At 38.8% G+C, this 23,943-nt stretch overlaps 2 protein-coding genes across 4 annotated transcripts in view; both read right to left on the bottom strand.

Annotated features, from left to right (window-relative positions):
* tead1a (TEA domain family member 1a) overlaps positions 1-6,353 on the bottom strand; it is a 69,963-nt gene extending 63,610 nt beyond the window's left edge. For 2 of the 3 annotated variants that reach the window (XM_047157274.2, XM_017474804.3), the window contains exons 1-2: positions 6,144-6,353; positions 5,462-5,630 (exon numbers count right to left, since the gene is read on the bottom strand). The gene's annotated coding sequence lies outside the window, so the exon portion shown is untranslated. The remainder of the gene's footprint in view (positions 1-5,461; positions 5,631-6,143) is intronic. The other variant, XM_017474805.3, reaches the window with a different exon arrangement.
* An 8,295-nt stretch (positions 6,354-14,648) lies between these two features.
* parvaa (parvin, alpha a) overlaps positions 14,649-23,943 on the bottom strand; it is a 19,633-nt gene continuing 10,338 nt past the window's right edge. Inside the window, exons 5-13 of the mRNA XM_017475102.3 lie at positions 22,935-23,075; positions 22,693-22,808; positions 21,159-21,217; positions 20,550-20,569; positions 19,153-19,214; positions 18,999-19,067; positions 18,647-18,748; positions 16,401-16,473; positions 14,649-15,410 (exon numbers count right to left, since the gene is read on the bottom strand). Of these exons, the coding sequence (XP_017330591.1) occupies positions 15,334-15,410; positions 16,401-16,473; positions 18,647-18,748; positions 18,999-19,067; positions 19,153-19,214; positions 20,550-20,569; positions 21,159-21,217; positions 22,693-22,808; positions 22,935-23,075 (719 nt within the window). The 3' untranslated portion in view covers positions 14,649-15,333. The remainder of the gene's footprint in view (positions 15,411-16,400; positions 16,474-18,646; positions 18,749-18,998; positions 19,068-19,152; positions 19,215-20,549; positions 20,570-21,158; positions 21,218-22,692; positions 22,809-22,934; positions 23,076-23,943) is intronic.

The raw sequence follows: 23,943 nt of genomic DNA, 5'->3' as shown, positions 1-23,943 counted from the left end.
GCAAAAAAAAGGAATTTTGTACAAGAATGAATTTGATCTGATCCTGTAACAAAAGGAAAAAAGTGGAAATGGATTTTTTTGGGAAACTGACTGTATTTTTTACGACTGATTTCTAGTATTATTTATACTTTATTTTATTTATGTACTACGTGATTTTTGTCTGAAAACTTTCGTGTTTTAGCTATGAATTTTTTCCGTGGTAGTCTTTTAAAGAAAATGATATGGGGTATCGGCTCATACGCAAGGTTTCAGTATCGGTATCAGAACAGAAACATGGTATGTTATTAAGTCACAACGTTTTCACTATTTTCAGAGATATCATTACAAGCTCTGATTAGAAGCAGCTGATTGGATGACTGAGTTTTGTGCTGAATATTTACGCTTGTAAAATGTTATAATGGTGTACAGAATTTTATTTCTTCTCCTTTCTTTTACTGTTAAATCTCTCTTTTTTTCTAGCCATTAAATGGCAGTATCAATGTTCATCCGTTTCGCTGGTGTTTACTTAGCAAACCTACATATCGTGACACATATCAGTATTGGGGGGAAAAAATGCCTTCATGATATGATGTTATTTTTGACATCTGGATGGTGTTCTTCTTCCAAACACAAACAGAACTTAATTTTGTGTATTGTTCACTTTCAGAAACACATTTTAGTAGAAATTTGAGATCGCACTATACTACTAATTATTTTCCGATAATACTGATAAAGAAATGTTGCGTATCCGCTGACATCCGTACCCATCTGATCATTTTTTCTTTAAAAACTTCTAAGCTTTTATTCTTAGCTAGAAATCCCACAACAGATTTTTTTTGTTCAGTTAAACTTTCACTTTCATACCAAGTATATAGAATAGAATCATAAAATCTTTAAAAAAAAAAAAAAAAATTACAAAAAAAAAATTCTGAACCCAATTCCACACATCTTTTCCATTTGTTACAGGATCAGATCGAAACCGTTCTTTTTTTTCCTTCTCGGAAATATGATCTAGTTTGTTGCTGATGAAGCTAATGTGTGAATCTACTTCTGAATCTAATTGTATTTATTTGACAAAAAGTAGTTTTGCAAAAAAATCATTTTTTATACTTCTCCACACAAGTATCTTTCATTTAGAAGATGTATTTATACACCATGTTGAAAAACAACTTTCCTTGACTAAAGTGCTGTACAGTGAACGTAGGAGAGGCTGAGAACCATGAGAAAAATCTCCTGGATGAAGCTCCTCATGAAGCTTGCTGAGAAGATGCCGAGAGTGTGCAAAGCGTCATCAGGAATATTGTAAAGAATTTCAAATACCAAATTGTTATGATTTGTTGCTTGATGCTAGTGATATGTTTCTTGGCCACAGTTATATAGTATGAACGCCTTCATTATTACCACAACGGTATAGATGACGAAAGTCTGTACGACTGTACGATATATTCGAAGTTCTGACTCAAAATCAGAACGGCGATGCACAGGATGCTTGGTGTGACTGGTCAGGAAGTGAAGATCAACGTAAATTCACATAATGTGAATGATACAGCAGCAGACACGATGCTACATGTGACATTCAGCATGTCAATCAAGTCAGGACGAGAATGATTAGGGAATACAGTAGTTCTTTTTTCACAATTTCACGTTTAGAAGTAGGGCTGGGTGATACGACACAAATATCATATCACGATACTTGAGGGCATTTCTACAATACACATCACAACATATAATTTAGCTAACGAACTGTCTGCAAAACAGTAATAAAACAAAACAAAAAAACAGATCAACCGAGTTGACGATACTTTTCTATTTCTTTAATGTCTACAAAGACAAAGAACATTTACGTCAAATCAGCGGCATCCATTCAGTACCATTTAATTTGTAATTATTAAAAACGTTTTTTTTTTTTAAATACTACTCCATACCAATGACATCTCAGAATAGTGTATCACGTAATCATTTACCATGATATCGATATTATATCGCCCAGCCCTAGATAGAAGATTCGTTCTTTTTCTCTCCCTATGAAATCGAGGATTTTCACATATTTAAATTAAGGAAGCACTTTATGACTTCTCTTACAACTTGAGCACGTACGACTTGCCAGCATCACTACTCTTGCGCTTTGGTGATAGTATTAAGCAAAATAAGGGTTACTTAAACACCAGCACTGTGATACCGTGAGAGTCGATCTGATAACCGAGACGGTTACTACAGTAAGTGATTAACGGGTGTGTAGCGTATACAGCGTGGATACGCTGGACAAAGGGAGGATAAACCTCCCGGATGGGGCCGCACAAGATTTTTATCACGTTACTCAGAAAGGTGTGCAATTTAAATAATGAATGTTTACTGTATTTCTGGAATGTTCTATTTCATGTTTTTGGACCTGAAACTGACGGATACTGTGGTTTTACTCTATTTGAATACTGATTATTACACTTTATTACTTCAGGTCTACGTGATATTCAGACAGTCAGATATTAAACCTGCTACATATTAAACAACACTGATGTTATCTCTAAAGATTGTGTAGATGGACAAGGCTCTGCACAGCTAGTGCACATCAATTATTACTCTTTTAGCTAATATTAGAATAACAGGGTAATTTCTCTGATCCGACACAAGTGTTATATTTAATCAGCTGTGGCGTGAAACTCAAATCTGACTCATTTAACGCTACGTGTTTAAATGAGGACACTGTCTGTGAAAAACACAGCCTGGACTCAATAATGTATTACTATAGCACAGAGTTGTTGAATTCTCAGTTCTGATTGGTCAGAAGGTGTGGATTCATTTTCTATAACAGCAGGCACCTCTGAAGGTAGTTCCTTGTCGTTTCCATAGTAACAATTTGCACAGAGACTTGTACTCCGGACACGTCACGTGAAGGGATTTTACAAAAACGTGTGTAACTGTTGATATGTGAGGAGATTGAACTTATTTAACATTTCTGTAAGGAGTCTCCAGTGTTAGCGCTGTAACTTTACGTTGTACGTTTCCACTTTTGGGTTTCTCAGTAACATGACAAGCTGCATTTTAAAGCATTTATTAACTTCAGGAGCGAGACAGAAATAAAGACTTAAGGTCGAGAGATTGATTAACTAGTTTCAAGTTCCACAGCATTAAATGTAACAATAAACGGATAAAAGGTATGATGTATCGTTTAATAAAGAATTAAAAAATAATAGTAAATCATAAGAGCTGCAGTGAAAGACGAATAAAACACTTTAGGACGTGTTGTTATTGGAAAATAATCAACTTTGCGCACACGGATTTATCTACAATTATATGTTAAAGCCTACATCTGTACAAACTGTTTAATTTTTCCTCCTTTTCCTTGTTGAACTTTTCTTTCTGGAGGTGTTAAACAAAAACCGTGGTGAAACCAGCTTTTGTATATGATATATTGCATGCCTCTAGTCCACATTAAACATTGTAGCACACAGTCTGAATGCTTACGGTTTTGTCTGCCGAACACACCCACTCATGCAATCTCTGTGTGTGTGTGCATGTCTAAGACACAAGTCTTGCTGCTATACCTCTGAAACACTCCAGTTAACATTTTACACATTGCGCCTTCTGCGAGCCTTGAATCACAAGATCTGAGATAATACGGGTGGCTCTGGTAACTTGAAAACCACTCTCACGTACCAGGCTTTCGAAAGAGAGTCATTCCTCCTTTCTGCGCATGCACGCACACACTCACATAGGTTAAAGTGAAATGAACCATTATGGCACTGATAAGCTAAATTACCAGATAGCATCAAGTCACACCATCTGGCACCTGCACTCCTGACGCCTGTTGCTGGCGTGACAATATGCCAGGGTGCCCCCCCAAACACACGAACACACACACACACAGAACAAACAAGTCTCTCCTCTGCTCAGAGAACAGCACGCTGAACACACGCACTTCTCCACTGTTTAGCCTACAGGTGCGTTTGACACTAAACCAGATGTCAGCAAGAGAATAGGGCCGGCTGTGGAGCGATTCAGACCCTCAAAGCGCAATGAGGCCCCCTTTCCCTTCCTCCCCAGTTTCCCACAATCCCCTGCTCCCACAGGGAGTCCCGTTCAGGGAGCGTAGTGCATTTTTCCTCTATTGTTCTGTTCCTAAAGTTTCTTCTCTGTGAATCATTTAAATTGTAGAAAACGCATTTAGTTGAGCTTTATATGAGCCTGGGCTAAACACTAAATACTATCAGAGACTTTAAGACATATTTCTGAATTCACAATATTTTTGTCCTGTTATAGCTACATGATCTGAAAACGCTTGGTAATCACTCGAAAGCGACACTGAAACCATTACATTAGTTTAAATCAAAGGCTCTTTCCTTTACACAGCTTTCTCACACTAAATATTGACATTTTATATAAATCATTATATATCGATCACGTGGACAGTAAGAAACACCAGTGAACTACCTGCAACATACTGAGCATTTGATGAAATACAGTAAAGCAGCAGCTCCTTTGTGGAAACATTCTGCTACTAGTTATAAATTAAAAAAAAGAAAAAAAGTTAAACCTTGAATAAAGGAAAACGTTTAAATATGACAAGATTGGAAGATTAAACAACAGCACATTAGGGGTAATTTTTAAAAAAAATAGTAATAATATGAAGGAACTGAAGGAGCTTTCACAACCTTTACATATTAATGATTAACAAAATCCCAAAGGTGGACTTTCTACCCTACAATACCACACTCAAACCTTCCAGACAATGACAGAAAAGCTCAAGACAGGAATAATTTGAGAGCTCTGCAGCACTAAAATGCTGTTTACTGCAAAAAAAAAAAAAAAATATATATATATATATATATATATATATATATATATATATATATATATATATATATATATATATATATATATATATAGCCTACAGCTAGCTAGTTAACTAACCACAACAGCGGTTTGAGCTCCTTTTCAGTTTACCGACTAGCAGCTGTTGCTAACTAACTTCTCCTCCTTCGTTTTGCGTGTTTAATCCATATAGAGTCACATTTAAGGAGTAAAATAATGTTTCATTTACGTTTATTAGTAGTTTGGTTTCTCTAAATAGTGAAATATATCATTTAAAGTGCGTTTTTAGACACATTAGGTTCCTGTGGGAAAGTTTCGAAGTGAAACGTCCAAAAAAAAAAAAAAAAAAAAAAAAAAAAGGCGGCGAGTTCGTTTCGGTCAGCCGGTGAGACCGCGCATTCAAAACAAAACGGTGTCGTGTTGATGAAAAAAAACAAGAATTACTATATCTATGTGCACAATGTAGGTAAAGAACCTAATTTATATTTTCAGACAAGAATTTATATAATAACAACAACCCCAAGTTGAAAAAAAAAAACACACCAAAAACAATCGGAGCGCTTTCGCCATGATGGGAGGATGGACAGATGGAGCCATGTAACGTTAACAGCAGAGCTGAGCTACAATGGAGTCGGTCTCGGTTACAGTTAAAGACAGCAAGAAATAAACTTACAGGGAAGAAGAAATTAAACCGGTTGTAGATTCGTCTTCCGTCGAGGATGTTTTGTATCCAGTTTTCACGTCGGTGGTTTGATTAAAAATCGCAGAAAATGTCCAGAAGTGAGGTGAGGTGAGGTTGCTCTCTGTCCTGTCCTCTTGAGGTTAGTTTAAGGTTAAATGAACTAGAGACACAGAAAACACAAACATAACATATTAGATTTGTAAAAAAAAAAAAAGTCAGCTATGTTTTCAAAACAAATAAACGTGTCGATTCAGAAGTACACCAGAAGTCTTCTTTTCTGTATACGAGCTGAATGTTTCCATTCGTTTTTAATCCAGGTGAAGTTAAAAACTGATAAGATATGGAGGAAAAAAAGTCGATGGCTAGGATAACAACAAAACAAACTACAAACAAAGCTTGGTTGTAATGAGTCGGTTATCAATGTCGGATATTATGAATATTAATAGAGAAATACACGTAAGTTTGGAGGGGAAATGTCAGCGAAATCATGAGAAAGTCGATAAAACTAAATCAGACCGAGGTAGTAATAGTAGTAATAGTAATAATAGTAATAGTAGTAATAGTAATAATAGTAGTAATAGTAATAGTAGTAATAGTAATAGTAGTAATAGGCTATAGAGAGCAATATGTAAGATGTGTAGCCTACAGTAAGCACTTGTGGAAAAGCACTTACCCGAAAACCCCATAAAAATGAATGATCTGTGCTTTTTGACCAGTTTGCTCAAGCTTTAATAGACAGAAGTGAAGCTCAAAAAGCCAGAGGACGAGTTTCCCCGTCAGCACAGGCAGCTTTCAGAAAGTAAATAGTTGTAAATAGTAGGTGAATCTCCAGCGATGTGAAGTATGTGCGGAATGAGAGCAGGAATGATGTGAACGCACAGAGACCGAGAGGCTTCAGGCGGAGCTTCGGAGGGAACAACCTCTCCGTCATATCACACACACACACACACACACACGCTTGCTCTCTCTCTCTCTCTCTCTCTCTCTCTCTCTCTCTCTCACACACACACACAAACTTACTCTCTCTCTCTCTCTCTCTCTCTCTCTCTCTCACACACACACACGTTTGTCTTACTTCAATTGACATAATTATTAATGCAGATAATTAATTTAGTTGACCCTTAAACCTTATTCTAACCTTAACCTCAGCATATAGAAGTTTCTTTTAGTTTTTTTTTTTTTTTTTTAAAGAACTTTTAATCATGGAGATCATCCAAATGTCCCCACAAGGTGAAAACTGTCAAGTACTCCTATCCTTGTGGGGACACCAAGATAGACAAACAAGCACACACACACACACACACACACACACACACACACACACACACACAAAAGCAAGCTTGGGAGGGTTACTTTAAAAAGTTACAGTTAAAAATGACTTCATAAAAAATGTAATCAGTGATGTAATCCAAGTATCACAATATGAAAGTAATGTAATCTGATTACATTTAGATTCATTCAAGGTCACATGTGGAAATAAACTCAAGAGAAAAGCAATGGAATCTAAAAAATACTTTTATTTAGAGCTTATTTTAGAGCTTAAAAACATGTTCAGTGTTTTGATTTGTTTTAATAAAATAAAAAAAATTGTTGCTCGCGGGAGTCACGACTGGTGAGAGAGAACCAGAACTATAAATATGCAGCTGTCTATATTGTGTTACATCAAAAGATTAATTTCTTTGGTTTTAAATGAAAAAAAAAAAAAACTGTAATCCTGATAGTATTCCCATTTTTTTATTTTTTATTTTTACAAAATGTACCTGTAATCTGATTACTTTGTTCAGATAACTGTAATGGATTACAGTTGCAAGTTTTTTTTAATCTTGATTACGTAACACCGTTACATGTATTCCGTTGCTCCCCAAGCCTGCACACAAGCCAAATGTCCCCACAAGGTCAAAACTGTCAAGTGTATCTATCCTATTATTGGGGGACACCAAGCTATACAAACAAACATACACACAAACAAGCAAACACACACACACACACAGCAAAAGTCCCCACAAGGTCAAAACTGTCAAATATTCCTATGCTTGTCAGACTTGCACTTTGTGCTCAAATTGCTTCTTGTGATTTATTTTTAAGTGCTTCTTAAAGGAAAACTCCACCTTGTAACACATTAAAATATGTTAACATCAATCCATCCTCTATACCGCTTATCCTTCAGGGTCAAGGGGAACCTGGAGCCTATCCCAGGGAGCATCGTCCACAAGGCGGGATTCACTCTGGACAGGGTGCCATTCCATCGCAGAGCACAGTCACATACACACTCACACACCCATTCATACACTACGGACACTTTGGACATGCCAATCAGCCTGGACAGCCTACCGTGCATGTCTTTGGACTGGGGGAGGAAACCCCCACAGCACGGGGAGAACATGCAAACTCCGCACACACAGGGCACACAGGGCAGCAGCGGGAATTGAACCCCCTGGCGATGTGAGGCGAACATGCTAACCACTAAGCCACCATTAAAATCTGGTAACATCAATGCATGATCGTCCATGACATGTTTATTACCGTGATATGTCAGTTATATGAAGAGTAAAGTGTTACCCAACTTGAAAAGGTCAGCAGAGTAACCATGCATGCCATGCATGCTGTTGTTTTCCAGTGTATGAACACACACTCACGCATTAGTATGAGTAGGCAATAATCCTTCACTTTCCCATATGATGGAATTAATTCTTCTCGGACAACAGCGAATTTACGGTTAATGGGGGCTTTCGGTATCTTTTTTCGAAAGGGCAAATAGGATCTGTGTGTGAATGATTGCCCCCCTGTGGTCAGAGGCGGCCGAGGCTGAGAGCAGTAAATAGGATGACCGAGGATGATGCAGCAATGCACAGCATTAAAATGCTTTCAAGTAACTGTCAGCCAAGCCGCTGGGATTCAGAAATCCGGTTTAGTGCAACGTTGACTGATACGCTACCATAAGGAGGCTTTTATTTCCTAGAGCATGAATTCACTTATATTTCACGTTACTCCATTACAGTTATTTGTTTTGAGGTTTTTCTGACTGTAATGCATGTAGAAGGAAGCATTGCTGAAGGCTAAAGTCTTTTTTATTTTATTTTAAATCAGTTAAACTCCAGCAGGTCCACATATACATTCCTCAATCTCACAAATATACACATTGTTAGTTTCACTACTGAATAATGTATTCTAATAAGGCAGGAGTTTAAGGCGTTATAAGAATCTATATTAGGAAGACAACATTATTCTGAAATTGTTCCACAAATTGTAGACGCAGTATTTCACAGATTGGTGAACCTCTTCCCATCTGTACTTCTGAAAGACTCTGCCTCACTAAGATACTCGTTTTATACCCATCAAATTCAAAATGACCTTATTTTCTCCTTAAAATGGTACATTTCCTCAGTTTAAACATGTGATATGTTGTCTATGTTCTATTGTGAATAACATATGGGTTTATGAGATTAGCAAATCATTGCATTCTGTTTTTATTTACATTTTACACAGAGTCCCGACTTTTTTGGAATCAGGGTTGTAAAAATGAGTGCTTAGTGCTATTCCTATTTTACGCTCATCACATCGACCAGGTTATTTCGCCTATTGCTCGTTTGGCTTTCCACATGCTTTATATAAAGAATAACACACAAAGGACCACGGTGTTTATAAGAAACCAATCAATGTCAAAACAGAGTTATTGTTACCTCATTGACATGGATTGTTTTCCTGTAACAGCACATCCCAAAGTGTGTTAGTCCTCTTATACCACTGGGATTTGCCAACCATTTCAATTTTGAATTTAATAATGAAAGAAACATTACACTTGTTATTTGATTATTGTTACATTTAGTCTTATGTAACATCTGTGAAACAAGTTAGTTCCTTTATCACGTCTGGTATAGCGGCTAAAAAATTCTCTTCAGAGAAGTTAATAAGACAAAACAACAACAACAACAAACACCCAGCTTGTCATGTTACCGAGAAACTAGAAAACTCTAGTAAAATAGAAAATTCTCCCTCTCTAGAATTCTCTAGAAAATTCTCCCTCTCCATCATTCCCTCCATCCCTGGTGGGAAACTTACTGATCATTATAAAGCGCTGACACTGGAGACTCCTTCCATAAATGATCAATAAACGTCTCCTAACAGAATACTTTGCCATATCAGAAATGATAATACGTTTTTCTTTGTTAAATAACAACATTTTTCAAATCTGTTACATGAAGTGTCCACCAAAAAAAAAAGTCGCAATATACTGTATTATCTGTTGCTACAGAAACGATATCGTACTAGAAGGAGCCATATTAATATAAACCTCTGTCACAGCCGGAATTATTGTTATTACTGTTATTGAAAATTCAACAAGAATTCATCAGCGCTGTGGTATAAATGATCTGCACTTGCAGTTTTGCACTGTTGCTATAGGGGACTTTGTTATCATCGAAAATTTCCTAACATACTATTACTTCTTTAAAACGGGCTCCACCTCGAACCTGAGTCTGATGCTGACACCAAATCATCTGCTTGAAGATGGAGCTACTCCATCTTTTTTTTCCCCCATCTCTTCGATCTTCTTGTTGTCTATTTTTTTTATTTATTTATTTTTATAGATAACAGTGTCATAATCCATGCGAAGAACTGGACACATCCTTATTTTCACCTCGGCTTTTCTTTTTCACAAAGTCTTGCACGTGTAAGGCTGTGATTCTTAGCCGTGCTACCTTCTGGACATGTGCACATGGCAAACTTATCCGCGACCTCAGCCATGAACAGGATTTCCAAGAAAATCCTGGATGACGCAGAAGGATAAAGAGCTCCATCCTGCCTCGTCGTAATTGTTACAGCTAATAAAGCACATATTTCTCTCCTGTAGCTTGGTGAGACACACAATCCCACACCCCTGACGTGTATCTCTATCAGCAGCATGAAGTCTGCGAACGCTGAGTGATGTGAAAAGCCCAGAAAAATCAATAGCGCTGCTTTCAGAGACGGAAGGTGTGCAATTAATCCGCTGTATAACTGGCTCTTGAGAATGAGCAACAAACCAGCTTGTTAACTTGTTAACCCAGCTTCCCTCTGAATACACACCATGCGGCGCTCAGAGGCGAGTGAACCATTTGCAGGAAGATGTTCACACGTCTCGAAGAGGAGGCACGCAACAAAGCGACGGAGGGCCAAATGAAAAAAAAGCCTGGTTTTATCAGGATGTGTATGTGAACAGTAATTACAGGAAGAAACAAGCACAACAAAACATGACTGGAGAATACAGAAACCATTAGCAAGTGTGAACAGAACAACAAAGGTTAGAGTGCTTCAACAGTTCCTTATTCACAGGAATAAAAGCAGGCCAAGGTGTAGAGTAAGGGGCCTGAAATGACTGTAAGGGGGGGGGGGGGGGCGGTGCCTGTGAACACATGAGCGGACAAATCTCATGACTGGATTTTATTCGTAGATTCAAAAAGAAGAGGGAAAAAAAAACCCTTACTGTTTCACAAACAAAGTGTTAGATAATCACACTTAATCGTTTCCTTAATCGTTAAATATCAAATCGTTGCATTAAATATCAAAATCATATCGTATCCTAGCAGATTTAGTGGTATCATTAAATATTGCATTTTTGCCTTAAGAATATAAATCGTCCTGGATTATAGCAGATTCAGTGGTATCATCAAATATCAAAATTGTTACTTTAAGAATCATATTGTATCATAGCAGATTCAGTGTATCATCAAATATCGAATCTTTGGCTGAAGAATCGCATCGTAGCAGATTTAGAGGTATCATCAAATACCATGTTGTCTTAAGAAGTGCATCGTATTGTAACAGATGTAGTTTTATCATTAAATATCGTATCGTGGGAGATATAGTGGTATCATCAAATATCACATTGTTGACTTAAGAATTGAAATCATATAGCAGGTTTACTGGTATCATTAAATATTGTAGCAGATTCACAGGTATCATCAGATATCGTATTGTAGCAGATTTACTGGTATCATTAAATATCGTATTGTTGGCTGAGTCGTCGTATTGTAGCAGATTCGGTGGTTTTGTCAAATATCGAATCATTGCATTAAGAATTGAAATAGCATCGTACCGTAGCAGATTCATTGGTATCATCCTGTATCAAGTTGTTTTAAAAATCAAACTCGTATTCTGGCATGTTCAGTAGGATTGTCATATATCAAATCATTGCCTTATAAATCGGAATCATATCGTATCGTAACAAATTCTGTGATATCATCAAATATCGGATAGTTGCCTTAAGAGTCAAATTCATATATCGTAGCACCTTTAGTGGTATGGGCAAATATTGAATCATTCCCTTAAGAATTTGTAAAAAAAAAAAAAAATTGTATCATATAGTAATACATTCAGTTGTATGAATCGACTGTCAAATGTAAAATGATGAACCTTTATCTTAAGAAATTAAACCGCATTGTAGTGGATTCAGCGTTATCGTAAAATAACGAACTGTTGCCTTAAGAATCGAAATCATATCGTATGGAAGCCTGACATTTACACCCCTAGTATTAATGCACTTAGCTAGCTAACTAGCTCCTCAAATGTTATTACATTAGGCTAGCTAGCACTTTTTAGCCCAGTCAATTAGTTTTCCAGGCAGCCGAAATATATGATTGGACAGCTAATGTATTTATGATTTGTCCACCATTTAAAATGTGTCTTTAGTGAAGAATGGGGCTGTATTTAATGCGATAGATCAGGGGTCTTCAAACTTATCGGCAAACTTAAAGGCCGGTGTGGTTGCAGGCTTTCGTTCCAGTTAGACAGAAGGCACACTTGATAGCTGATTGGAGACTAAAATGAACTGATTAAACAAGTGGAATCGGGTGTGGAATCAGATGTGGAATCTGGTGTGGAATCTGGTGTGGAATCTGGTGTGGAATCTGGTGTGGAATCAGATGTGGAATCAGATGTGGAATCTGGTGTGGAATCAGATGTGGAATCTGGTGTGGAATCAGATGTGGAATCTGGTGTGGAATCTGTTGTGGAATCTGGTGTGGAATCAGATGTGGAATCTGGTGTGGAATCTGGTGTGGAATCAGATGTGGAGTCTGGTGTGGAATCAGATGTGGAGTCTGGTGTGGAATCAGATGTGGAATCAGATGTGGAATCTGGTGTGGAATCTGGTGCGGAATCAGATGTGGAATCAGATATGGAATCTGGTGTGGAATCAGATGTGGAATCTGTTGCGGAATCAGATGTGGAATCAGATATGGAATCTGGTGTGGAATCAGATGTGGAATCTGTTGTGGAATCAGATGTGGAATCAGATATGGAATCTGGTGTGGAATCAGATGTGGAATCAGATATGGAATCTGGTGTGGAATCTGGTGTGGAATCTGTTGTGGAATCAGATGTGGAATCAGATGTGGAATCAGATGTGGAATCAGATATGGAATCTGGTGTGGAATCTGGTGTGGAATCTGGTGTGGAATCTGGTGTGGAATCTGGTGTGGAATCTGGTGTGGAATCAGATGTGGAATCAGATGTGGAATCTGGTGTGGAATCTGGTGTGGAATCAGATGTGGAATCTGTTGTGGAATCAGATGTGGAATCTGGTGTGGAATCTGGTGTGGAATCAGTTGTGACTCCAGCTTGGCTGGAATGAAAGCCTGCAGCCACACCGGCCCTTTGTGGATAGGATTGAAGACCCCTGCTATAGATGATTTTCCTCTTCATTTCTGATGTTCACTTGATTTCAAGACAAAATCCAATCCAATATCCAATCACAGAGGCTGATCATTTGTCCAGCTAATGAGGACCTGAGCACAGTTGAAGGTTAAAACTCTTGCTCAGAAAACGACAGTGAGTCACTCTCATAATCGTGGGATGAGAACCTGCAATTCTCCATCCCCTGGAGCATGACGTTACCCACTCCTACACCACTTTTACAGGAACGGTCTAGCCAAAAATAAAACGTTCACAAATGTCTTTTTTTTAAATACTTTTATATGTAGACAATGAGCCATGACATATTTATCCTGGCCACTTCTGTTCTCTCTCTCCGTGTTTCATTGTATGCTCAAAGAGCACAAACGAAATCAGACGGATTCTGACAGATTCCTATGAAACGCAGATCCGTCCTGTCAACCACAGAAAGCTTTTTAAATAGCAAAACTAAGCCGTTTAAATCGTTCTGCTTTTTTTTTTTTTTAGCACATTTCACATTGTGTCCGTCTGTCAGAATCACTTGCACAAACGCACTGCATCAAAATAAATGTCACAACGCATTCACAATGTCAGCATTCACAATGCAGGATGTAATGACGGCTTCAGTCACAAAGCGGCTCATCGTTTTCGATGCATCACGCAGGCAAAGTAACGGAATTAACATTCACAGTATTTCTCAACATGTCGCTGCGGGACGTTTAAAATCGCATCCGATTCAAACTACACTTGACTGGTAGTAAGCGCCCAATGTGTGACCATCTTCAACTGACCAGGTTTGAGTCTGTGCTCACTGTAGCCGCAGATTGTTGTTCTCAGCTGACAGGAGTTTGATCTGAGAAGTGTGCACTTCTGCTGTTGTAGCTCATCCACCTCAGGGTTTGACATGATGTGCATTCTGTGATGCTTTTCAACTCACCATGGTTGTATAGAGTGATTGTTTGGAATTAATAAAGACTTCCTGTCAGCTTGGCCAGTCTCGTTTGATCTCTCTCATCAACATGGCGTTTCTGCCCGCAAACCTGCTGCTCACTGGATGTTTTTTGTTTTTCCACACCATTCTGTGTAAACTTTAGCGATATGCATTTTTGTGAAACACTCAAACCAGCCCGTCTGACACAACCAGCCACTGAGATCATATTTTCCTCCCTAATTCTGTTGTCTAACGTGAACACGAACTGATACTCTCGACCTGTATCTGCATGATTTGATGAATTGCTCTGCTGCCACATGATTGGCTGATTGGATAATTGCACGAATGATCAGGTGATCAGTGTAAGGACGCAGTAAAATTTATTCCACGTCGTCTTTGAGGTCTTTGAGCACCCAGAAGGTTGAGAGTTCAGTTCTCAGAACTGCCAGACACACCTACTCTTGGACCTACTGATCAGGTCCAGGCTTGAATTAGACCCTATCTCAGTTGGAGAAAATGAATAAATGTAAAGGGGGGGGGGGGGGGGGGAGAGGATGAAACACTAACGAACAAACAAACAAACAAACAGGCCAGTGCTAGTAGTGAATTCATTTGAAGTTTATTTATTCAGTCACATTTGATCAAGTTTATCCCAGTACTCAGATTGATGAAGACGACAGATTTTCAGATGAACTATCTGCACAAATATCTACATCTACACAAATAAAAGCAAACTCGTATCTGATCTGTATAGACTCCGGAGCTTGAATGAAGCATCATTATTGCTATTTGAATCCAGTAAGCTGTGTGAAATAAAGGAATTAGCAAAAATGTTTCTCATATTAATCACACAATACTGTTTTGTCTAAACCATATATAAAAACCTGGTCATATATAGATATATCAAAATCTGGTCTCATTATATATTTAAAATCTTAGGCACTTTGGAGTAATTAAGAAATCCGGCCTGCTCAAGAGATTCTGCAAGGGAACGCGACAGTAGTGTGAGAATTTTGCTGCAGAATCGTCTATGTTCAAACTTCCACCCAATAAAAAAGCAGCTTTTATATACAACACAGCGTTTGTATAGCTATTGGATAGCTCACGGTGTATGTATACATATCACACACACACACACACACACACACATACAGAGAGAGCATAGTTCAGTGGTCTCTTGTAACAAAAAAAAATCAACACTACAATGCGTCCATGATAAATCCCCATAGTGCTGATTCTCCCAAACTGAACCGCACACTGAAATGTCCGTCAGTGCGTCTCATCACTCCACGTGTCTGTATCGGGTGAAGAGGTTGTAGAGAACACGCAGAGTCGACTTCAGGTCACAGTTCACGATGTCTGACAGGAGAAAACCATGATTCATTACATACAGGGACTGGCTTATATATTATATATAAAAAAGAAATTTCGTTTAGACAGGTCGGAGAAGATGTACATGTCTAAGAAGAAATTAGAGAATAAGATGTTTTGTTGGTCCTTTTTTATCTGTTTTAGATAAAAATTCATTCGCCCTGTTAGTGTTATTTTATCACGGAGGTCAGATTTTTCCGGAGGCGGCCTACGTGGGTGGTGAACCTCGACTGAGCGCGTAATGTATAGCAGCAGAAATCCACTTCCTGAACAACCGCTGGTTACATAGTGCAAAGAAATCCACTTCGGTCTTGATCCCTTTCGCTTCCGGATTGCTGCGGTCACATCTGCACAAGTGGGTGGCTCGTTGGCAACGCTTAGGTGTCGTATCAGGGTGGTAGGGTTGAAATTCTTTGCTTTGCTTCCGCCCTGAGGCACACTGGTTTTACAAACTTAAATAGCACTTTCTTGGTCTGAGACTGATATTGTGGAAAAATGAACAAGCAAGCAGAACCACCGTCAAGACCTTTAATCCTTGTTAATAATTGTATGTCTCAAATACCCTTAAAATATACTTCAAACGGGCAAGGAAGCGACTGAAGAAAAACTATTTCGGACATTCGACCTTGCTGTGACCTTGACCCTGTTTGGATCAATTCCGAAATCTAATCAGTCCATCTGCTGCTTACAATGATGACTCCTTATAAACCCCACAAACATTCACCCACAATTGAGTCATTCAAAAGTGTCAAAATGTTGTTCTGGATATTGTTCTTTAATATACAAATTTTCTTGTGTTATAATAAACCTATAACGTATCCTCTATGTTTAAGCTCGAAATGGCACACATTACATCAGTTATTCTTTTCCTCCTCCTTTTCTTGATGGGTGCCAATAATTCTGGATGGTATTTATAACCGGTACGTGTGTTGCACCTAATTTCTAGATTGCACGATTGAATGAGAGGTCTGTATTTACCCTCCGTCCTGGGTTTTGGTCTCTCCAGGCCGCCGTCCTGCATCAGCTCGAAGGCGAAGGACACGTTGTGGACCTGGAATGGAGAAACAGCATGGTAACAAAAACACGACACATTTCCATTTTCAGGACCGTTCTATACGAAGTGTGCGAAAATGTATACGCAGATTCTTTACATAAAGCTTCAATACTTCTATACTACTGTACATCAGTGAGACTGGATCCCGTCACCAACCAACTACCACACTACCGAGCCCCTATAGCAGGGGTGGGGGGGATTAGATGCAACTAAGCACTTGATAGCTTCCTTTTTCTGCCCAGTCAAGGCATTTCATATTTTCTACCCCTAGCCAGTTCAGGTATTTCATGTGTTCCAGCTCAAGCACACCTGGTGCAAGTAGAAGCCCGTGAATAGTTTCATCAGGAGTGCTTGAGACAACACCTGCTTTGCATATTTGTGCTGTTGTGAGGGATTCTATTCAGGGGGTTGAATAATTTTGAGACAGGAGAAGTCATTATAAGTTGCGTTTTCAGTTGAATTTGGAGGAACCACTTGAAGTATTCGTTGTCTTGAACTATTTCAATTGCTTTTGTTTGATTTGTTCATTGCAAACAGCTGAAAATCTGTAAATGTTGACAATAAACCTGATTTGCAATGCGGGTTGTGTATATATATTTGAAAAATCACGTGTACAATAAATAAATAAATAAATACATACATAAAAAAATAAATAAATAAATAAGTGTGTGTGTGTAAAAAAAAAAAAAAAGGTCTGCACATACATAGCGCTTTTTAATCTTAGCGGTTCTACAAAGCGCTTTACACCATTTCTCATTCACACACTCATAAAAGGCACTAGTCTGACATCGGGAGCAACTTGGCGTTCAGTGTCTTGCCCAAGGACACTTCGGCATGTGGAGTCACGTGGGTCGGGAATTGAACCGCCAACCCTATGATTAGCGGACAACCCGCTCTACCACCTGAGCCACAGCCGCCCCAAATTTTTTTTTTACCGTCCAATCAGGTCAAGTTGGACTCAAGTGACAACAAGCCTTGTGTCAGAAACTCTCACAAATGCTCACTGTGTCCTCTTAATTCTATAACGCAGCAATCCCTACATGAGGAGAGTAAACGTTAGTGCATGGCACAAGAAGGTGAATTAGTGAGTGATGTTTCCTGAGTGTCTGTAGGCCTGTTTAATTCTACTGTATTGTTCTCTCGACTTGTCCTTTAAAATGCGCACTCCGGCTGTTTCACATTCTCTCCGTCTCCAGCTGGACGCTAATCTCCGTGTCACTCTTCCATTTCCTGCGCTGGGGCAGATTACAGCCGTGCCCTGCTGCTCGGTGCCCACTTGGCCCGGTGTGCTGGATCTGAACCCGGACACGCTGCCACTCGGCTGGGCCTTGCGACAGCACCGCGCCCCTGAGAGAGCCTGCACGCCATCATGCTTTAATATGCACAGGATTTAAAACACAGGCTCCTTAATTGATTCTTATTGTCAGACCGTCATACATCGAGTGTGTAAGTGGCGTTCTGGTTAATCAAAAACAAAATTTAAAAAATTTTTTTTTTTATAATAACTAAAATAAAAACAGAACACTACAACTCTAGGGTTCATTTATTACATCTGTGTGCAAATGTTTTTAGATGCAAAACCGAATAAAAAATTCCCTTCAGCTTCATACGCAAATATCTTAATAAATGCTGATCAGCTGTTAATTACATTTAACCACACCCACAACACTCCATATAAGGCAAAGCTCACAGGGAGCTGACAATGACAACTAAAAGGTGGAAAAGCGCTTCCTAAACACAGCATGTCCTAATTCTTCCAGCAACGCAGCTCAGCCACTGCAGCACTTCAGCTACCACAGACACACACTAACGCTTCCTCTAGTTATTGAATAGTGAGTCTTATTTGCCTTTATGTATGAAATTATTTTTTTAGATTGCTTTCGTGTCATTAATATGAAACGCTCGAGTTTCATAACATTTAGAGAATACCACATTTCTTGTGCAAATACTCCTGCAAATGAATTACAAATAAATTTGTTCGTGATAATGAGGCTCATTGCCTCTAAACTTACTAAGTGAATAAACTAAATAAAATTCTTCATTTCCATTTTCAACAACATTCATGTAATTTGTAGTTTATCATGCGAAATGTTGATCAGTGAAAAAGAACGCTGGTGGAACATTCCCAACTCAATTAACAAATGTTTAAAAAGTCAGGACAAGTTCACACCTTTTGCTCAAAGTTTTCGGGGGTGAGGAAGAAATTGTAGAGCGGTACGAAGTATCCTTCCAGGAGTCCCATTAGAAGCACCAGGTACACTCCGTCTGCAAACTGAACACACACACACACACACACACGCGTCAATAAGGACAGCGTCACAATAACGAACATATAATCACTTTTTAATATTTAATTACACACCAAATGCAACTGTGCGACGTACAATTCTTGTATGTTGTTCACAAATGAGTTGTTTCGAATGAGTCACTAAGATGAACGAATCAGTGTTTGAATCACTACAATAGCGCTTAGTGTGGAAACAGTGAGCCCTGTGTGTGATGACGTAGTTTGAGCTCAGTACCTGTGTGTCCAGCTCGGCCACCTCCAGGTTCAGCTTGTTCAGGTGTTTGTTGACGAAAGTGATGAGCGTCTGCACAGAGATCAGCACAGTTTCAGTGAAATCAGTATCCGTTTCTGGGCATCGGTTAGCAAAACGCACGTCTCTGATGCTTTACCTTCTTCACCACGCTCAGTTTGTCAGGTGCGTGATCGAACAAGGTGTCGAACGCGTCACGCTCTGCGGACAGAGAAAGTAGACGCGTCGTGATAACTATTTTTGTTGGACGATATATTGCCCCAGAAATAATCGAGAGAAACTACATTATTGTCATTTTAAGACCATTTTATCCCACTGATATAATGATAAGAGCATAATGATGCAAGTACGAGCAATGAACTTTTAATTCTTGAGAATATTCAGTAATACATTGTAATACAGTGTTGTGAATCCTTTATGCTTTAGTTATTCGTTCTCTGTATTTTAGTGCGTTGTTATGGAAAGAGCGTATTCACAGCGTGACTTACCGTTCTACCTAGCGCTTTACTTAAGTTCAAGTTCACTTGTGCATTCGTGTCATTTTGTGCAGAGGTGGGTTGTAATATTAGGTTTATGTTGTGTAAATGTCTGATTAATCTCATATGTGTATAGGATGTGTTTAGGTGAGTTCATTAACCCGCTAGTAGAGCGCTTGAGTTTAACGCTGTTCATTCACTGTTCAGCTTCAGCACACACAGCTTAAACGACTCAATCCCTGACGTTATTGACCACGACTGGATTATTTCAAACACAAGAACTATTCTTTCTAGATTTTTCTTCTTTAAAAAACATTTAGTGCATTGTTAATATCCTGCGTGTCGTTTCTTCAACAGTACGTTTTAATTCAAATCGGTGCTAGTGCTTGTTACACATCTTAAAATTCGATTCCACACAGTTTTTGCATTCGAATGTGCGTTTTTAATCTTTAAATCGACGAATATTCGAAGTTCGAATGTTAATTTGACAGCCCTAGAGCAGATAGAAGACAGAAGCAGCGTGACCGGATAAAATGTCGGTGACGTTCATTCCTATGTAAACACTATGGGCGATATCGAGGTCAGGAAAAATGATCGAGGTCACCTCCGTATGATATTGTACGACAAGTTGATAATGTAATTACAGTGACAAGAGAAAGCACCGTTTATTTAAGAAATATATAGTGATGGCATCAATCTGATAGTCGGATCGGCGTCGGATACTCGGCACAAAACGCTGGATTGAAGATCATATATCCTGTAGCAAATGTCAAAGACTGGATTTGTAAAAGAAATTTATTTTTAGAACTGGAAACGTTTACATATAAAGCGAGTCGGATTGATTTTATTATATCTAAACTGTAATGTAAAAGAATTTATGTGAAAGAGTTTACCTGTGAAAAAAAAAAACCCAAAACAAAACACATTGTAAAGCTTAGTAGTTTTAAAAGAAAATAATATTAGATTGATATAGTTATCGTCATCAACTGATACTTAATCTACTCATAGAAAATGAACTATGCAAAAATGGCTGAAATGAATAGGCTCATGTAAAACATACCGTGTCTGCCGGATAATGCCCTGTAGGAAAGCGAAAGAAAGAAGAAAAATAAATCAATAAATCACAAAAAGCCAAAAAAAAATCTGAAATTCTTGAAAAGCTAAGAGTAACTTGACAAGCTGCATTTTTGTCTTAACGAATATTTATAGCTGCTATAATGTAAGTGATAACAGGAAATAACTTGTTTCACTGATATAATGGATAACTCTAAATGGATAAACAGTATAATGTGTCATTCTTTAAGCACAAATTGCTGCAGTATAAGGGGAATTTAAAAAAAAAAACAACACAAAGATGTACTGTTATTGGAAAATAATCAACTTCGCTAACAGTGGTGACTCCGCTGTGAGTCGGCTCACGTCACGCCGCCCCGTCGTTGATCATTTTCCTAAAACAGCGCAAACCCGAGTGTTTTATTCCTTATTTAATGTAGGTGTGTGTGTGTCTGCATAATAAGCTGCTCAGCAATCATAATCCAGTCTCTTGTTCACAATGTAATGTTCAGTGTGTGTATAAACTTGTCCCAACACACTCACACACACTTAGATGGCATTAAACTGTACATGAGCGAAGGCAAAATAACAAACGTAGAGAAGCTGAAAGACTCACTCGGTGTTGCCAGTGATTTCCTCTAGAACCTGACGAGACTGCAGGACTCCCTCCCTTTTCTGACAGTCAGGAAACACACACACACACACACACACACACACACTTTACTGAATGAAACACTGAGGTTAGCCAGGAAACATCTGGACCATCTCATAAACGTGTCACCCTCTGAACGACACACGGTCACTCGAGCAGAATTAAACATTAAATACGAATAATAAACAGACTGTGGTTGTGGAACACTCCAGTCTTAAACTTGTCGTGTTGTACACAGTATCGTCTTAATTTACTCAAGTATAGATAATTTACTACAACTGATGAGAAATCAGAAGTGTGTATTGTATCAAAAACGGGCACTTTCTGCACTCAGAGGTCACATCCTGCTCGACACAACGGAAGGGGCGGGGCTGTGAAAGGACACGAATTTCATTTCTCGAACTAGAGACACAAACGAGATGTAAAATGTTCAGGATGGACATGTTCCTGTGGTGAGACTCAACGATGTGATTTGACATGCAAACTGTTAAAGTGTTTAATCAAAAACATCATAATCATTTAGTAATCTAGTGCACGGTGTCGAATTTGAAACACAGCCACTTGGACTGTTTAAGTACTTAATACTGGGGGGTGGGGGGGGGATCTCATCTAATGCATCCATCCATTTTCTGAACCTCTTATCCTACACAGGATCACAGGAAGCCTGGAGCCTATCCCAGGGAAATCGGGGCACAGGGTGGGGGGACACTCTGGACGCGGTGCCAACCCATCGCACAATCACACACTACAGACAATTTGAAATGCCAGTCATCCTACAACACAACGTCTTTGGACAGGGGGATGCGAGCTCCGCATACACAGATAGGATTCGAACCCCCAACCCCTGAACATGAGGCAACCACTAAGCTACCATGCCCGACTCTCATCTAATAGGTTTAATATTTTGTACAACACATCAGCTATTGGTGGAGAGGAGAGTGATGTAGCCAATTCAGGGATGGGGATTATTATGGGCCTATGATAGATAAGGGCCAATGGGGGAATTTCGCCAGGACACCGGGATTTTCAATGACCACAGAGAGTCAGGACCTCAGTATAACGTCTCATGTGAAAGACAGCGCTGTTTATAATGTGCAAAATGCAAATTTCCAATAAAACTTCTATGATCAAAAAAAAAAAAAAAAAAGAAAAAAAAAAGAAAACCAGTGCTGTTTTTACAGTATAGTGTCCCTATCACTATACTGGGGCATTAGGATCCACAGGATCTGTGAGCGCCCCCTGATGGCCTTACTAAAACCACTTCTACCAGCACCCTTAGTTTACCCCAAGAGGTCTCCCATCCAGGTACTGGCCAGGCTCAAACCTGCTTAGCTTCAGTGGGAAACCAGGCGAGAACTGCAGGGAGATATGGCTCTAGCAATAAAAAATGACCCTTACAGGCTCTGACTTTGTGACTACAGTGCAATACAAGTGAGCCCCAAGTGTAAATGGATGCCCAAAAGGGTGAAATATTCCAAACTGACTCGAGGTTGCATACCTGAACCACCACCACTTGGATGGAGACGTGCTCGGGGAGGCGGATTGGAGCTCTGAAGTGCTGAGACAGCGCCACCAGGAGGTGCAGGATGGCCACCATGCTCTTAGCATGAACAGCTAATACAGGAACAGAGAACGTAAGAGAGTTAAGTCTGACTAGTTCACTCACAGGACGTTAGTTCTGAGCACACTGTGCTACAACCATCATCTCGACTTTTGTGCAGAACATCGCCACAAGCTTACTGTCGACGTTCCACTTGGTGTTTCTGGTGGAGACTTTGAGAACCTCGTTGATGCGCTCGAGGACTGTCTGGAGTTTCTGCTTCTGAGCGATCTCAGACTGCGTTACCTCCGCCACGTTCAGCTTCTCTCCCTGCAGCTTCTCTGTTGTGAAGAATTATTGGCACCCTTGTTAAAGATAGGTAGAAATCTAATATTTAAATTCATGTAGATTTATTTCAAGAAAGCAGAAACAAAAAACAAAAGCTTATCACAATACCACATTAACATATTAAACTTGTACTATATTTTTCGGCTTATTTGATATATTTGTGTCCTTACGCTTACTTTTGCACTTTGTATTTTCTCATCATCATTTTATCCTGTGCATCCTATTACATTACTTTGTAATTATTTCACATGTATGAAAACGCTCTATAAAAATAATTTTTTATGATAGTTTATTAGAATACATTTACTTCGGTGGAAGATTAAGATAATAAATAACATTTTTCTTTGACCATGTTACTCATCTTAACAAGGGTGCCAATAATTCTGGAGCTCACGGTATGTAGTTGCAGTATTTGGTCAATCACATTTGGGATTAATGAACTTAAAAATGAATGGAAAACAACTGAACATGCAATGTGTGCATGTTTCTTCTTTTACTTTTCTTTTTTTAAATACACTTGATCTACTCATTTAAGTTTTCATAATGACTCGATAATTAAATCAGGGTGTGTGAGAGCACAGAAGACACGAGGACGTCTAGTGTATGAGGTCCATTCAGGTTTAAAGATGCAATAGGTCATGTTTAAAGATGTTTCCAGACCTGTAATTATCTTACCACTTCAAAAACGTATTAGAAAAAAAAAAGACATGACTTGCAATAGTGTCATATAAGGGACTTTTATTATTAAAATTATTATTAGAATTCTTCATATTTTCTGGTCTTGAAATTCTGGTCAACTCTTCCCTTTTCTGATAAGAAAAGAAAGTAGTCTCGACGTTTGGTTGTGAGAAGAAAGCTTGT

Source organism: Ictalurus punctatus, chromosome 8 (genome assembly GCF_001660625.3).
Source record: "Ictalurus punctatus breed USDA103 chromosome 8, Coco_2.0, whole genome shotgun sequence".
NCBI classification, from domain to species: domain Eukaryota; kingdom Metazoa; phylum Chordata; class Actinopteri; order Siluriformes; family Ictaluridae; genus Ictalurus; species Ictalurus punctatus.
This window is presented reverse-complemented; position numbering and strand designations above follow the sequence as displayed.